Source organism: Corythoichthys intestinalis, chromosome 15 (genome assembly GCF_030265065.1).
Source record: "Corythoichthys intestinalis isolate RoL2023-P3 chromosome 15, ASM3026506v1, whole genome shotgun sequence".
Lineage (NCBI taxonomy): Eukaryota > Metazoa > Chordata > Actinopteri > Syngnathiformes > Syngnathidae > Corythoichthys > Corythoichthys intestinalis.
In genome coordinates, this window is record NC_080409.1 from 15839393 (window position 1) to 15855244 (window position 15852).

A 15852-nucleotide genomic window follows, 5' to 3' on the forward strand; every position below is an offset into this window, starting at 1 on the left:
TACATGCTGACTTTTATTCATACCGATTCAAATCATTCCGAATGGAAATTTCCGATCAGCTGTTTACATGTCACTTCATCTATTCCGATCCAGCGTTTACATGTGTCTGCCTTTATTCCGAAAGGACGTTTGACAACTGCCGTCTGACATGCGCAGATTAATCAAAACAAAGCGTCACGTTGCAAAACATGGAGATCGATCGTCAGAGTGCTGCTGTTTTAACTTTAACCCACTTGTTGTGTTTGTGGGGTCGTATCCACTTCTGCTGTTTTGCTCTTTTGCCTTGTAGTAGCCGGTTTTCCACCGGTTTCTAATCTGGTCAACACTCCGGTCTATTCCGGCTTCGTGTAACCTCTCGTGAACTTTTTTAAATAGTTCACTGTTCCTCGTTTTACGCCCGTCTAAGCGAGCAATTATATTCAATTCTTTTAAAGTTTGAATTAAATACAATCTTTCCGCCGGACTCCAATTAGGTGCGCTGTGCTTGGAAGCCATGTTGCAAGTTACGTTATTTACGTCACAAAGTGACGTCACCACGTCAGTACGGAGCATGTGCAGAAAGAACGCAACCAGACACCATTCCGCTTCCATGTTTACATGATATAATTTTACTTCTAATCGGTTTGGGAAAAGGAATATTCCACCCCTGTGAATCGGAATGAAATTCCATTCGGTTTGGGCCTGTTCATTCCGAATGAGGTGTTTATATGGAACACATTTATTCGGTTTGAACAAATATTCCGATTGTAATTGGAATATTTGGCTCCATGTAAACGTGGCAATTGATGAGATCGTACTAGATATTTGTACAGGGTTTTTAAAATTTGCAACCTCAATTAATCCGGGAGGAAACTGAAGGAGGGGAATTGGAAATGAAATATCTGATATTACTTATATCTGAAATATGAAGTTGTTCTGATGATGCCATACAATGCTACAAGTACTACTTGACAAATGATGTCACAGGTCAAATTTTTGGGTCAAATGTAAAGTACATTAGGATCATGTCATAAAAGATTATCTACAGAACATTGCATTTAAAAAACATATTGACTGAGATGTGGCTTAAAACATTTAGAATCCACTGTAATTTATTCTAACTTGGATCACAATAATCAATTGGCTTTATCATTTAATCAATGGGCACAATGATATTTAACATTTCATCCGTTTACTTGATTTGTATTTGGAATTTTTTAATTATATAAAATTGGTCATCAATGATCATGTGAGTCTTGTACAAAACAATCAAAAATAAGTCAAAAAGATTACTTCTAATGTTTTGTTAAAGTTCCAACACACGGTGTCCTCCTTTTTGGTTTTGTGGAAATGGCCACCCTACTTGCAGTTCCCATCTTTTCGACATTAAATATCCAAATGCTAGTTAGGTGTGTCTTTACCTAAGCATAATTATACATTCTGATGAGCAGATAAATACATCGCAAATAACACTATTTTTATCTCATAGCTCACGCACCAATTTGGTAGCGTATACAGTACGTACCTCCTTCGCTGTAGCAGTGTTTTCAATTCCAAGCAAGCCATAAAGGTCCAGCTGTAGGATATCTTTGGCCTTCCCAGACATTTCTGCACGTCTTAGTTTGCGTAGTAATGTAAAAGTATAAACAAAAGTTGCAAAAACGACGACAAACTGGAATTATTGTGTGTGTGTTGTAGTTGGCGCTTCGTAATGACGTTTTAGACACGCAAAGCACTTTGGGAAATGAGTGTTTCCCCTTTTGCGGCGTCGGCTCGATTTGCAGTATTTTTTAAAAACCCCTTATGTGCATCAGTGTGTTCATTTGAATTTTTCCTACACAACCCCTGGACGAAGGATAAAAAGTTAATTCTTTATCAACTATTGTGTTTAATAAAGATGCGTTTTGGGGGAAGTACCTGACTAGGTGCAAGAGAAACTTGAATGTTTTGTGTAAAGTGAGTGCATAGTATATTTTTAAGTGCGTAATATACACCACAACATTCATCATTCATTCGGATGAGAAAGTGTCTCAAAACCTTGGGGGGAAAAATTACATGTCCTTTTGCGTCATTGAAATTGGTGCTGGGAGGCTCTCTAGTGGTCAAAGCATAAAATTACATTAAACGTGAGCACATGCGTACTTAACATGAGTTTTACAATGAATGAATGTACGTATTTCATTTTAATAGTAATTTGAGAATCCATTTGTTATACAGTATTCAATTAATTCAATTTCTATTTTGGTTGGGGGGTGTATAATTGTTCCACATCTGCTTAAAATATTAGCAGTGAACTGAATGTACATCATCAACGACTAGAATTAGAATTCCTTATTTTTACAGTGCGAGAACCACTACAAAATTGAAATAAAAACATACCAGTTCACATGGTTAGTGCAAACAGAAGAACTGAACAGCTCAACGATTAATAAATATGTACAGTAAAAAAGGAAAAGAAAAAAAAATCTGTGAAAGTATTGAATAAACAGGTAAACGTAACTATAATATAATGTAATGTAATCAGAGGTGGGTAGAGTCATAAGCGGATTTTAAGGGGGGGGGGCGGACCCCCTGGTGGCCGAAAAGTGTCATTGCATGTAATTGACTTTCCTATATTTATATAAAATTTGTAAAGCAAGAAAACTGCAACAAATGAATGAAATGAACAAAAAAACATTTTTATAATGGGTCGAAATTATTTTTCGAGCACCTTAGACAGTCATTTGCTTTGCATATAATTTTTAAAAAATATTTATATATTAGAAATTTTTTTTAATGATTTATTTCTTTGATTGAAAATGTATAATTTTTATACATTTATATATAACTTTTTTGGGGATTGAATGATTTGGACACAAATGTCCTAATCATAATATGGCCCAAACACAAAAAGAATTGGTTCAATCAAAGAAAACTTTTTCAATGAAAAATTAAGTGTTCAAATGCAAATTTTTCAATCTCAAATATTTTTTCCCATTCAAAAACGTTTTTCTATGATTAAAAATTTTCTTTTATTTTGATTTAAGTGATTTTTCTTTTTGAAAATCTATTTATTTTTTGAAGCAACCTATTTTTTGATTGAATAATAAAGAGAAAAATGTCCTAGCCAAAATGTGGCCCAAACACAAATCAACATTACTTCATTCAAAAAGTTGCTTCGAACAAAAAAAAAAAAAAACTTGACTTCAATCAAAAATAAATAAAATAAAAATGAGTCAAAGAATAATAGCTTTCACATGCATTTTTTTCCCCAGTTTTTTTACAGATTTTTTTGGGGTTGAAAATGAATATTTTGATTGAAGATAACGTTGTTGTTTTTTTATGGAATAATAAAGACCAAAATCTACCTCCATATGGCTCCGCCCAGGGGTTACAATTTTTGACTATGGTAACTACATTGACACGACACCGGCGGGCGTACCAAATTGAATGGATGACGATTTTGGCGAAAAGTATTGCCTAAGCAGCCTGATTTAGAATTCCCTTCAAGAATGATGGGAAACCAAAAACGCTCATTGTCAACTTATTATTTTACATATTCTCGTGAGTTAATTTTATTGCTGACACTGCGTTTTGGGGTCATCAACATATTGTGCCCCCCATGCCTCAAAAGTCAAACTCCGCCTATGGGTAGAGTAGCCAAAATTTTTCTTCAAGTAAGAGTAGAATTACTTCAAAATAATATTACTCAAGTAAAAGTAAAAGTAGCCATCCAAAAAATGTACTCAAGTACAAGTAAAAAAAATTATTTGGTGAAAAGAATACTCAAATAATGAGTAACATTGTGAGTAACTGCTTAAGATGTTGTGATTTTTTTTTTTTATAAACAAAGGTACTTTTTTCTCAGCACTAAGTTTTCTATATGAACTGTTATTGTTATACTGTATTACAACATATTGCATAACCACATTAAGCCAAAGAAATACAACAACAAAAACACATTGAATTCCAGCAAGAGAAAAAAATTCTACAGAAATTCAGCATTATTCATCCAAAGAGCATGAGGGCCCTCTAGTGGAGAAAATATATACCCTATTACGAAACTAAAAGGATCATATCTCCGTTTTTCCATGGTCAATCGGTGCCAAATAAAGACTCGGGAGAGAGGTTAAAATCTGCGCTTTCGAGTCAGGTTGACGGCGGCGCTCTATGTCAAATACTTAATTTTTTACAGTGTTTTAAAGATGCCACATGATTGAACTGGCTGGCTTGATCTTAGAACGGCAAGCTTGAGTGTGATTGGTATAATGGAGTCATGTGATTATTATTGTGACGTTTCATTGATGAAATTGGTTGAGCCACTGTTGGCGTCTCTGGCACACACAAAAAAGAAGTAAAATCTAATATGTAGAATCAAGAGGAAAAATGTAACGACTAGTAACGAAGTAAGGGTAGTTTCTTCTTCACAAATCTACTCAAGTAAAAGTAAAAAGTATGTCTTGGTAAAATTACTCTTAGATTTACATTTTTCTCCAAAAGTTCCTCTAGTAAATGTAATGGAGTAAATGTAATGTATTACTACCCACCTCTGAATGCAATGTAATATAATAATATATATGCGGTATAAAAATAAATGGATGATTTAACAATACAATATCAAAGGATGAAGACAATGTAGTGATGAATCATCAGTCTTTATTTTCTACACCAGTTGTACTTGTTAGGGAATGTCCCAGCTGACTTTGGGCAAGAGCATGCATGATTTGGAATGGGAGAAAAAAAACGAGGCAGTGACTCAAAATCGTAAATGATTTTTTTTTTTTAAATGCAGAGATGAACTTTTTTCAAATGATGACTCTTCTTCTTGCCCTTGTATTCCATTATTGCAACATTTCCTGCGCAAGCAGGAGACCTCCTGATCTGAATCAGCAAGCATGCCAGAACTTGGGTGGTCATGCATTCACCAAACAAAGGGAAATGTCCCACTCTGCCTCTTATATGATTATCTTACTGTATAACTGAGACGAGAAACACCCTGAGAGTAAAATCTTCATGCATTTTTGTTGATTTAGTTTTTACCAGAGAATTAATTTACTTGACTGTTCATTCTGTAAATTTCTTACACGGTCCCAAGTGTACATAGGGTGGAACTGTTATGCCAACTTAATGGAACTGTTAAGGTAATAATGTTTGCAGATAAATCATAAAACAATGCAATAATCAGTATGACTGCTATCGTCTATTTGTCTACGCTTATGGTGTATCAGGAGATTCAAATAATGGCCCTTTTGTTCCTCTAGATGAGCAAACACACATTGTGATAACACACCGGGCTTCAGCAACACAATAGGACAGTGACTTTCCTTTTAAGAGATTCTAAAATATCTTTAATCCACTAGTTTCTACTACTGCAGGCCGCATAAAAATTCCAATCCAACAACATTCTGATTTTGATCAGAACATAATTGCCTGCTGCACCATTTGTTCTGAGGTTCTGGATTCGAAACTAAGGTATTTACATGTCCTTTCCGCTTGTGCGGTTTCTCCATGTATTCCTATGATTATGATTCACGTAAAATGTCTCCCATAAGATTGTTAACATAACCTTGTTAGAATAGTATCAGAAGGCAGTAAATTACATGATACAGTGGACTGAACATCATTACTTTTCTAAATGAATGGATAGTTCTATTTTTCATATTTTATAATATCGTTTATATCATGGTTCACCTTGATTGAATGTCTCAACCTACCTCATGCAACCATGTTATGCATGTAATCAGAATTAAGAGTTTTTTTTCTTCACTTATCAAGTAAGTTTGTCCTCTTAAATCAGCAGTACCGGCTAACTAAACAACTGGCTTCTACTACGGGGAAAGTTTACATTAGTATTCACTACAGATTTGCAGCCCTGCTAGCTGCATTCCTGATGTTGTCATTATGCCAAGTATCATAAAAAACAGATAAATTATGTTATAAAAGATGTACAATTGATCTGTAAGATAAGCTAATCAAGCCTTTGATATTTTACAAGTTAAACTTGATGAAAATTAGAAAACTTGAAGTATATTTTTTCAAGAATTTCATAGCCCAAATATTTACTGTCCTCGTGTCCTGGAATGACCCATTTCTGAATGTGAAAGTTAGCTTGTCTGTATGTGCCCTGCGACCCTGATGTTTAAAAAGACCTATTTTTAAAAATGTGGTCAACTGATTTTACCGTAATTTTCGGACTATAAGCCGCACCTGACTATAAACTGCCACCCAGCAAATTTGACAATAAAATGGCATTTGTTTATAGATAAGGCGCAACAAACTATAAGCTGTAGCTGTCCTGTATTATGGGATATTTACACAAAAAGATATTAACTAGTAACACTACACTGCTGGCCAAAAATATTGGCACCCCTGCAATTCTGTCAGATAATGCTCAATTTCTCCCAGAAAATGATCGCAATTACAAATGCTTTGGTAGTAATATCTTAATTTATTTTGCTTGCAATGAAAAACACAAAAGAGAATGAAAAAAAATAATAAATCATTATCATTCTATACAAAACTCCAAAAAGGGGCCGGACAAAAGTAGTGGCACCCTCACCCTCAGCCTAGACAAAATAACTGCAAACACCCGCTTCCGGTATCCATCAATGAGTTTCTTACAATGCTCTGCTGGAATTTTAGACCATTCTTCTGTGGCCAACTGTTCCACGTCTCTGAGATTTGAAGGGTGCCTTCTCCAAACTGCCATTTTCAGATCTCTCCATAGGTGTTCTATGGGATTCAGGTCTGGACTCACTGTTGGCCACAATAGAAGTCTCCAGTGTTTTATCTCAAACCATTTTCTAGTGCTTTTTGAAGTGTGTTTTGGGTCATTGCCCTGCTGGAAGACCTCTGAGGGAGATCCAGCTTTCTCACACTGGGCCCTACATTATGCTGCAAAATTTGTTGGTAGTCTTCAGACTTCATAATGCCATGCAGTCAAGCAGTCCAGTGCCAGAGGCAGCTAAGCAACCCCAAAACATCAGGGAACCTCCGCCATGTTTGAATGTGGGGACCGTGTTCTTTTCTTTGAAGGCATTGTTTTTTTCCCTGTTAACTCTATGTTGATGCCGTTTCCCAAAAAGCTCTACTTTTGTCTCATCTGACCAGAGCACATTCTTCCAAAACGTTTTTGGCTTTCTCGGGTAAGATTTGGCAAACTTCAGCCTGGCTTTTTTATTTCTCTCGGTCAGAAGTGGGGTCTTACTGTGTTTCCTACCATAGAGTCCCTTTTAATTCAGACTTATAATACGGGTTGAAACTGTTGTACCCTCGGACTACAGGACATCTTGAACTTGTTTGGATGTTAGTCGAGGTTCTTTATCTACCATCCGCAAATTCTTTCGTTGAAATCTCTTGTCAATTTTTCTTTTCCGTCCACATCTAGGGAGGTTAGCCACACTGGCATGGGCTTTACACTTATTGATGACACAGGAACATTCAGGTCTTTGGAGGTGGACTTGTAGCCTTGAGATTGCCAATGCTTCCTCACAATTTTGCTTCTCAAGTCCTCAGACATTTCTTTGGTCTTCTTTCTTTCCTCCATGCTCAATGTGGTACACACTAGGACACAGGACAGAGGTTGAGTCAACTTTAATCCATTTTAACTGGCTGCAAGTGTGATTTAGTGATTGCAACCACCTGTTATGTGCCACAGGTAAGTAACAGGTACTGTTAATTACACAAATTAGAGAAGCATCACATTATTTTTCAAAGGGTGCCAATACTTTTGTCCGTCCCATTTTTGGAGTTTTGCGTAAAACGATAATGATTTAATTTTTTTTCCATTCTCTTTTGTGTTTTTTTCATTGCAAGCAAAATAATTGAAGATATTACTACCAAAGCATTTGTAATTGCAATCATTTTCTGGGAGAAATTGAACATTATCTGACAGAATTGCTGGGGTGCAAGACCGTCATAATTATGACATGACACTGTCATGAGTATTAATGAATGCTTACGGCAGATGTCATTTAGTGTCATCCGGCAAATGATCTCACTTCTGAATGGATGTCAAAGATCTAAGATGGACATAAATGGAGTTTGTGACAAAACTTGCCAGATGGCACTTAATGACATCTGTCATGTGCATTCATTAATGCCCATTAATGCCCATCACAATCATGACAGTGTCATGTCATAATTCTGACAGTCCTATGACAGTCTTATGACGCCGCTGTCAAATAAAGTGTTAACTATTAACCCAAATGAATTAACAAATAAGCCGCACCGGGCTATAAGCCGCAGGATTCAAAACGAGGGGAAAAAGTAGCGAATTATAGTCCGAAAATTACGGTAGTCACTTTTTGAATGAGTACAATTAAATGACTAAAACATGTCTTTGTAACATAAGAGCACCCCTGCTCTATTTGTTTTATAATTTATTTTCTGTATCTGTACTTCTGACACCTGAGGTTGTTTTAAATGATTGATTCAAATAATCTGCCCGAGTTCGGCTCCAGCAGCTGGGATGGAGACACTGCAGGCAGCTTCAGAAACCGCAGTAAATAGACAGTAGCAGAGCTGGTGGGTTAGGGCAGGAAACGACACTGATACATTCAAAATAAGACAGCATCTATCTTAACACCGTACGGAATCCAAATTCATTTCTTGTCATTTGGCAAGAAACACAACGCATTTAAAATAAGAGATTTCAAGGACAGTGTAAACTAAATGGAAGAGCCGTACAGCTCAATGAATAATAATAAATATATACAAAAATATATTTTTTAATGGATGAAAGAGCGAATAAATAGCTGAAATAGCGAGAATTGTACCGTTTCTTTTGAGGGGGGGCGGAGCACAACAATGATTTTGTAATCGTATTAACGTTAAATGTTCACGTGACGAGATCTTACGCTTTGAATGAAGCAGCATGAAACATTCCATGTTTTTTTAGTTATTACAAAGGTTAAAAGTCACAGAAAATGGAAACGGTTATGTGATCAAAGCGTTATATATCAAGTTACTGGTTACGTTTGTCAGGCAGATAGAATCTTAACTCTTCCGTTCGCTTGCAATGTTAAGTTATAGCGTCTTGCTGATTAACCCCAATCCCTCAAGTCGAGGCAACGACCCATTTTGATGCATTGTCATGTTTTGCAAATGGTGACAGGTGATTTTTTTTTTTTTTTTTTTTTTTTTTTTTTTTTTTTTTGCGTTTTCCTATCTCTCCTATTTATTACGAAAGGCAAGAGCGGATGTGGGACCCTAGTGTTTTCCTCCACGTTGACGTCACTCTTAAACAAGTGAGTGAGCGAGAGCTCAGTGCCGTGACGATTAAAAGCCACACAAACACACACACCCACTCGGGTTGACTTGCCGTCGCCTTAATGCCTTAATTTGAGGAGATCCATGCTTTGTCTTTGGCGATGGAAACGGCAGTGCGGTGGTCATCTGGAGCTTTTCCCATCTGAAACGCACATAAGGACGCGATTCTTTCAAGTATATTATTAGAACAAAACCAGGTAAGACATCATCCGCATCCTTATTAGACTGTTAGGAGGATCCTCAATAATGCAACAGTGGGTAAGGATGTTTGACGCTGGATGTCTGGATTTTTTTTTTTTTTTTTTTTTCCCCAAAAACATTTTGTCGGTTCGTCCCGCTCTTCAAGCACGGGACACTCGTCTGGTCGAAAGGCGCACACCAAAGTAATTATTTTTGACCGATCTGTGTTGTCTTGATTTATCCAGCGTTATGCTTTATTTACGTGTGTATTTTAGTATGGATATTGTCATCGATGCTCATACGGGATGAGCCTGTTTCCCTAAAAACACTCTTTTGAGATGACAAAGGCTTCAAATAAAGGGCGTATGGGGAATGTGCTCTGTTGCCAAAATACACTTCAAAGGTTTTATTTGGATAACGTTGGTTTGCATGTCTTATTATTTTTTAGTATGCGTTTAAAGATTTATTTGCTTAATTGTGTAAACAGCCATTTTAACGGTATTATTAAAGTAAACTATATTCACTCCAGTCCGTAATATACGAACAGTTTTTCCATGCATATTCCTCCCAAAAAATAGACAAGATGGAAGAAGAGAGTAGGTATCATTTAATGAGCTCCAGATGTCCTTAACCCTACTGTAAATACTGTGACTGTGAGCTTTTAAGCGTTGCATGAAACTTGAATATTTACCAAAAAAGTAGCTTACGCTCTTCCTTTTAGTCTACTGAAATACCTCAAATAATCTTTACTTTTATGTTGGTAAAATTTAAAACTAGTTTCCAAAGTGAATTTGTTCATTCCAGCCTCAAAGTGTTGCCATAAAAAAATACTGGTGATTAACATTCCTATGTATCATTCATGTGTAAATAGAAGTTTAACAAAAGAACAGATTTAAAACTCATCTACTACTAATTACTGTTCGACTTTGCTGAACAAGAAAAATCCCTATTATTTTCTCTGAAACCCGATTTTCCGATATCGAATACAATTTCATGGCTAAATAAAAATAATGACAAATAAAGTATTGGGAATGTCTTCTATTTAAACTTATTTTTTCTTTATTAGAACTGAAAGTGCCAGTGGATTTAACTATGTGAATCCCTTGGGATTAAGAGCTTTTATGTTTACAACAGATTCCAGCTCTGTTCTTAATTAAAGCGATAATCAAAGAGGAAAGTGCATACACCTCTTCAAACAACATCAAACATGAGAAACGTCAGTCAGTCAGCCTTTTTGTTTTTGGGTTGAATTAAATGTAAACACATATGAATGCTGTATGTTTGTTTGGATTTGTCATGCCTGAAAGGAAAGTAAAGAAATAAATAAAGAAAAACAAATAGTCTGTCAGCAAATCAGTCTGCGTGATGTGCCATATATAACATTTCTCCCTGATTTTACATAAAGGAAATATTAAAATGTCACTCAATAATAACAATATGCAAGGTGGCAATCACCTTGTTGAAACAAACGCAAATATGCACCCCAATGAAGGTAACTGTAATGCCACAAGCCCCTTTTTAAACAGAATGATCCCTTCACATTGCTCCTGGTGCTGCGTCACCAGTAGGTGAATGGCGAGATAGTGTAAAGCGCTTTGAGCGCCTTGAAAAGGTGGAAAAGCGCTATATAAGTATAACACCATTTAACATTTAGGTTTATGAACACTTCATCTTTACAAAAGACGTCAGATCAAACACTTTAATGGGCCTATGAACAATGTGCATATAGATTTCATTTTCAAATGTAGACCTATGCATTTTGCCAAAATATGTTATTGTATAAAAACGAAAACAAGATGGCGTGCTTTTAGTTGCTGTAATCTAGTAGCAGCAATCTTGACAAGAAAATGAGACAGAGGGACAAACACACAGGCACACAGAGTAAGACAGACACAAAAACATGCACACGCATATACATTGGCACCTACAGTTGTGATCAAAAGTTTACATACACTTGTGAAGAACATAATGTCATGGCTCTCTTGAGTTTCCAGTTATTTCTACAACTCTGATTTTTCTCCGATAGAGTGATTGGAACAGATACTTCTTTGTCACAAAAACATTCATGAAGTTTGGTTCTTTTATGACTTTATTATGGGTTAACAGAAAAAGTGATCAAATCTGCTGGGTCAAAAGTATACATACATGGATCTGAAAAAGCGAATCATTGACTTGAACAAGTCAGGAAAGTCACTTGGAGCCATTTCAAAGCAGCTGCAGGTCCCAAGAGCAACAGTGCAAACAATTTTTTGTAAGTATAAAGTGCATGGCACTGTTTTGTCACTGCCACGATCAGGAAGAAAATACAAGCTATCACCTGCTGCTGAGAGAAAATTGGTCAGGAGGGTGAAGATTCAACCGAGAATCACCAAAAAGCAGATCTGCCAAGAATTAGAAGCTGCTGGAACACAGGTGTCAGTGTCCACAGTCAAGCGTGTTTTGCATCTCCATGGACTGAGAGGCTGCCGTGCAAGAAGGAAGCACTTGCTCCAAAAGCGGCACCTTAAGGCTCGACTGAAGTTTGCTGCTGATCACATGGACAAAGATAAGACCTTCTGGAGGAAAGTTCTGTGGTCAGACGAAACAAAAATCGAGCTGTTTGGCCACAATGCCCAGCAATATGTTTGGAGGAGAAAAGGTGAGGCCTTTAACCCCAAGTACACCATGCCTACCGTCAAGCACGGTGGTGGCAGTATTATGCTGTGGGGCTGTTTTGCTGCCAATGGAACTGGTGTATTACAGAGAGTAAATGGGATCATGAAGAAGGAGGATTGCCTTCAAATTCTTCAAGATAACCTAACGTCATCAGCCCGAAGATTGGGTCTTGGGCGCAGTTGGGTGTTCCAACAGGACAATGGCCCCAAACACACATCAAAAATGGTAATGGAATGGGTAAATCAGGCTAGAATTAAGGTTTTCGAATGGCCTTCCCAAAGTCCTGACTTAAACCCCATTGAGAACTTGTGGACAATGCTGAAAAAACAGAAAGCCATCAAATTTAACTGAACTGCACCAATTCTGTCAAGAGGAGTGGTCAAAGATTCAACCAGAAGCTTGCCAGAAGCTTGTGGATGGCTACCAAAAGCGCCTAATTGAAGTGAAAATGGCCAAGGGACATGTTATCAAATATTAGCGCTGCTGTATGTATATTTTTGACCCAGCAGATTTGATCACTTTTTTCGGTTCACCCATAATAAAGTCATAAAAGAATCAAACTTCATGAATGTTTTTTTGTGACAAAGAAGTATCTGTTGCAATCACTCTATCAGAGAAAAATCAGAGTTGTAGAAATAACTGGAAACTCAAGAGAGCCATGACATTATGTTCTTCACAAGTGTATGTAAACTTTTGACTACAACTGTATATTACAGTCTGTCGTTGTGTTGTACATGACGGTGTGCTAACTACGGCGTCTTAAATAAACCAAAATGGTGCAGTTTTGAAAATCAAACATACCGTTTTGAACGTTTTTAACATCGTTTTTTTCCAGAAAAATTGGTTTCGGTTCGAAATCGATTAATCGGACAGCCTTTAAGACAACTCACACAAATGTGACTGTATCCTTAGGTAGAGGATTAGATGTGTCCTATGAATGACTCCATTTTAGTTTAAAATACCATTTATTTTTACTAATAGTCACTGATGCTGTGGTTTATCCGCCTACCTTTGGTCCGGCAGTGTTTAGTTACCGCTCTGGCGGTGTGAACATGAATGGCTGTCTGTTTCTAAATGTGCACTGCGACTGGCTGAATATGATAAGTGATGTAGAAAATGAACGGATCATGTATGGATTAGTGCTAAGTGCTAACAATAACTACCGTATGTAGTAATTGTTTGTGTATATATGTTAGCATCTGTTTGGTAAAACAAAACTAGCCTGTGAGGCTAAGTATTTTAAAATTGAACTTCATTTTTTGTTCAGCGTGTTTGAAGGTTTCCCCGCACTTACATAATGATAACAATCACAATAATATATACAAAGTACATATCCATATTCACAGTCTTGGGCTTTGCATATGTTTCAAATAAAAGGAAGCAGTGGGTGTATATACTTAAGTGTTAATGTTGTGTACAGTGGAGTTGGGCTGTTGTGTAGGAGGCTCAAGCAGAGGACACGTGTGGGTTTGTCCTGTAGGCAGTGAATCAGCTGCTATTAGAAGTGCATGTGGGAGCTTTTCGATGGAGACATAAGAATATTTTAGAAAGAGCAACTTAATAGAAAGCACATTTTTCATTCATTCGACCAGCATGAATTATCTTGACTGTGGATTAACTCCTCAGTGAAACAGATGTTTCAAAAGCAGGAACATGCTGCCACACTGCCATGTTTATCTTGTTTCCTCAGAAGATTCCTGTCTCAGGATAGTTCTTTTCCTTCCTTCAGAAAAATTCCCTGGAAGCCCAGCACATAGGACACTCAGGCCATGTCTACACGTAGCAGGGCATTTGGCAAAAAGAAGAACTTTTTCGACAGTTTGGCCTATCATGCACATGCACATTTAAACTAGGGTTCTTAAAAACGCTATCCAAAGAGAAGATGTGTGAATTCTGCGTTTGTGGCGTTATCATGTGGACAATGATAACTGAGGATTTAACTGTGGAAATGTCACTGACTGCGACAAACTTTGTTCCTACGTCACACATGAGACAAATGGTTACATTTGGAGTAAATTAGACAAGTGTTTATTTTGCTTCCATTTATTTACAAACTATTGCAGTGCTTCACCTTAAACTTCATAATGTATTGACATGACACATTCCCCATTCACTGCTTCACGCCTTCCCGAAGGGGGCCGTCCCACACTCTGCTTCATTTATTAGCAGTCGGTCACATGCAGCGATCTAACGCAGGATTTAGGTTGAAAAAGTACGAAAGCTGTACTGCTTACAAAATGGAAGGATTGTCTTAGGAGTGATTTGTTCGAGGATTCAAGGTAATTATTATATTTTTCGTACCATGCATGCATTTTCACACGTTATGAAAAAAATAAACGGGAGAAATTAGCAGCTACAGCATTGGCATTACACTTCAAAATATTTACGTAAAATAACTGCTAACTGCGAGACTCGGGACTCAAGAATTGAGACTGTTTCACGTCCATATCTATAAAGAATTCAGAAATCAAAGAATTCAGGGATTTAAGCATTTATTCACAATAATTTTCAACGCAAAAAAATTCTTTTCTTTGTTGTTTTATGGGAGCCGCCACAGAGACTTAAAGACTAGCAGGACATGGGACATATTTATGTAAAATAAATGCTAACTGCCCGTTTTTTTTTTTTTTTTTTTTTTGCTTTTAAACAGGAATCGAGACTGTTTTACGTCCATATCTATAAAGAATTCAGGGATTTAAGCATTTATTCACAAGAATTTAACGGGAAAAAAACTCTTTGTTTAAATATGGCGGCCGCTAATTTGCTTACCGATTAGCATCATAGTTCGCAATATTTACGTTAAAAAATGCTAACTGTAGGTTTTTTTGCCTTTAACCAAGAATCAAAACCTTTTTACGTCCATATCTATAAAGAATTCAGGGATTTAAGCATTTATTCACAATAATTTAATGGAAAAATCTCTTTGTTTACATATGGAGGCCGCTAATTTGCTTACCGTTTAGCATCATAGTTCGCAATATTTACGTTAAAAAATGCTAACTGCACGTTTTTTTTGTTGTTGCTTTTAACCAAGAATCAAGACTGTTTTATGTCCATATCTGTCAAGAATACAGGGTTTTAAGCATTTATTCACAAAAATATTAAACGGAAAAAGCTCTTTGTGATATGGTGGCCGCTAATTTGCTTACTGACTAGCAGCATAGTTCGCAATATTTATGTAAAATAAATGCTAACTGCACGTTTTTTTTTTGCTTTTAACAAAGAATCGAGACTGTTTTACGTCCATATCTATAAAGAATTCAGGGATTTAAGCATTTATTTACATGAATTTTCAACGGAAAAAGCTCTATGTGTTTCCACTCGGTCAGCTTTGACAGAGATTGGCCCCCTATGAACCGGCCCTATGCCCCATGTCCCGTCAATACATTATGAAGTCTACGGCTTCACATTAAAGAACACATGTCCTCCGCATATTGTATATTATTATTATATTTTATTACAGTATTATGGACAATTATTTTTCGCGCATTGTTATGAATGTAGCTAAAAATGAATGAATGCGGTTGGCTGTGGAAGTTTTTTTTTTTTTTTTTGCTACCAACACGCTGGTGTGGATGTAATTTTCCCCCCCCGACGTTTTAGGGCAGGATCCTTGGTTTTCAAAAACCCTGGAAGGTGTAGACATGGCCTCAGACATACCCACGTCATTGTCTCTGGCTTTAAAATGGTAGAAAATTATGGTTTGGGAAATCAGCCAGGTAACCAGCCTTTACTTGCCATTTTTATTCCCTCAACATTAGTAACTGCTAGTACAACTAATTGAATTCA

At 36.7% G+C, this 15852-nt stretch overlaps 2 protein-coding genes across 5 annotated transcripts in view; one reads left to right on the forward strand and one right to left on the reverse strand.

Annotated features, from left to right (window-relative positions):
* The window catches only part of dnajc17 (DnaJ (Hsp40) homolog, subfamily C, member 17), an 88119-nt gene extending 86418 nt beyond the window's left edge, over positions 1–1701 (reverse strand). Inside the window, exon 1 of the mRNA XM_057858966.1 lies at positions 1505–1701. Coding sequence (XP_057714949.1) covers positions 1505–1585 — 81 coding nt within the window. The 5' untranslated portion in view covers positions 1586–1701. The remainder of the gene's footprint in view (positions 1–1504) is intronic.
* A 7492-nt stretch (positions 1702–9193) lies between these two features.
* Positions 9194–15852, forward strand: part of inf2 (inverted formin 2) — a 38598-nt gene continuing 31939 nt past the window's right edge. For 2 of the 4 annotated variants that reach the window (XM_057859727.1, XM_057859726.1), the window contains exon 1: positions 9219–9425. The gene's annotated coding sequence lies outside the window, so the exon portion shown is untranslated. Of the gene's footprint in view, positions 9426–15852 lie in introns of all 4 variants that reach the window. The other 2 variants (XM_057859729.1, XM_057859728.1) reach the window with 2 other exon arrangements.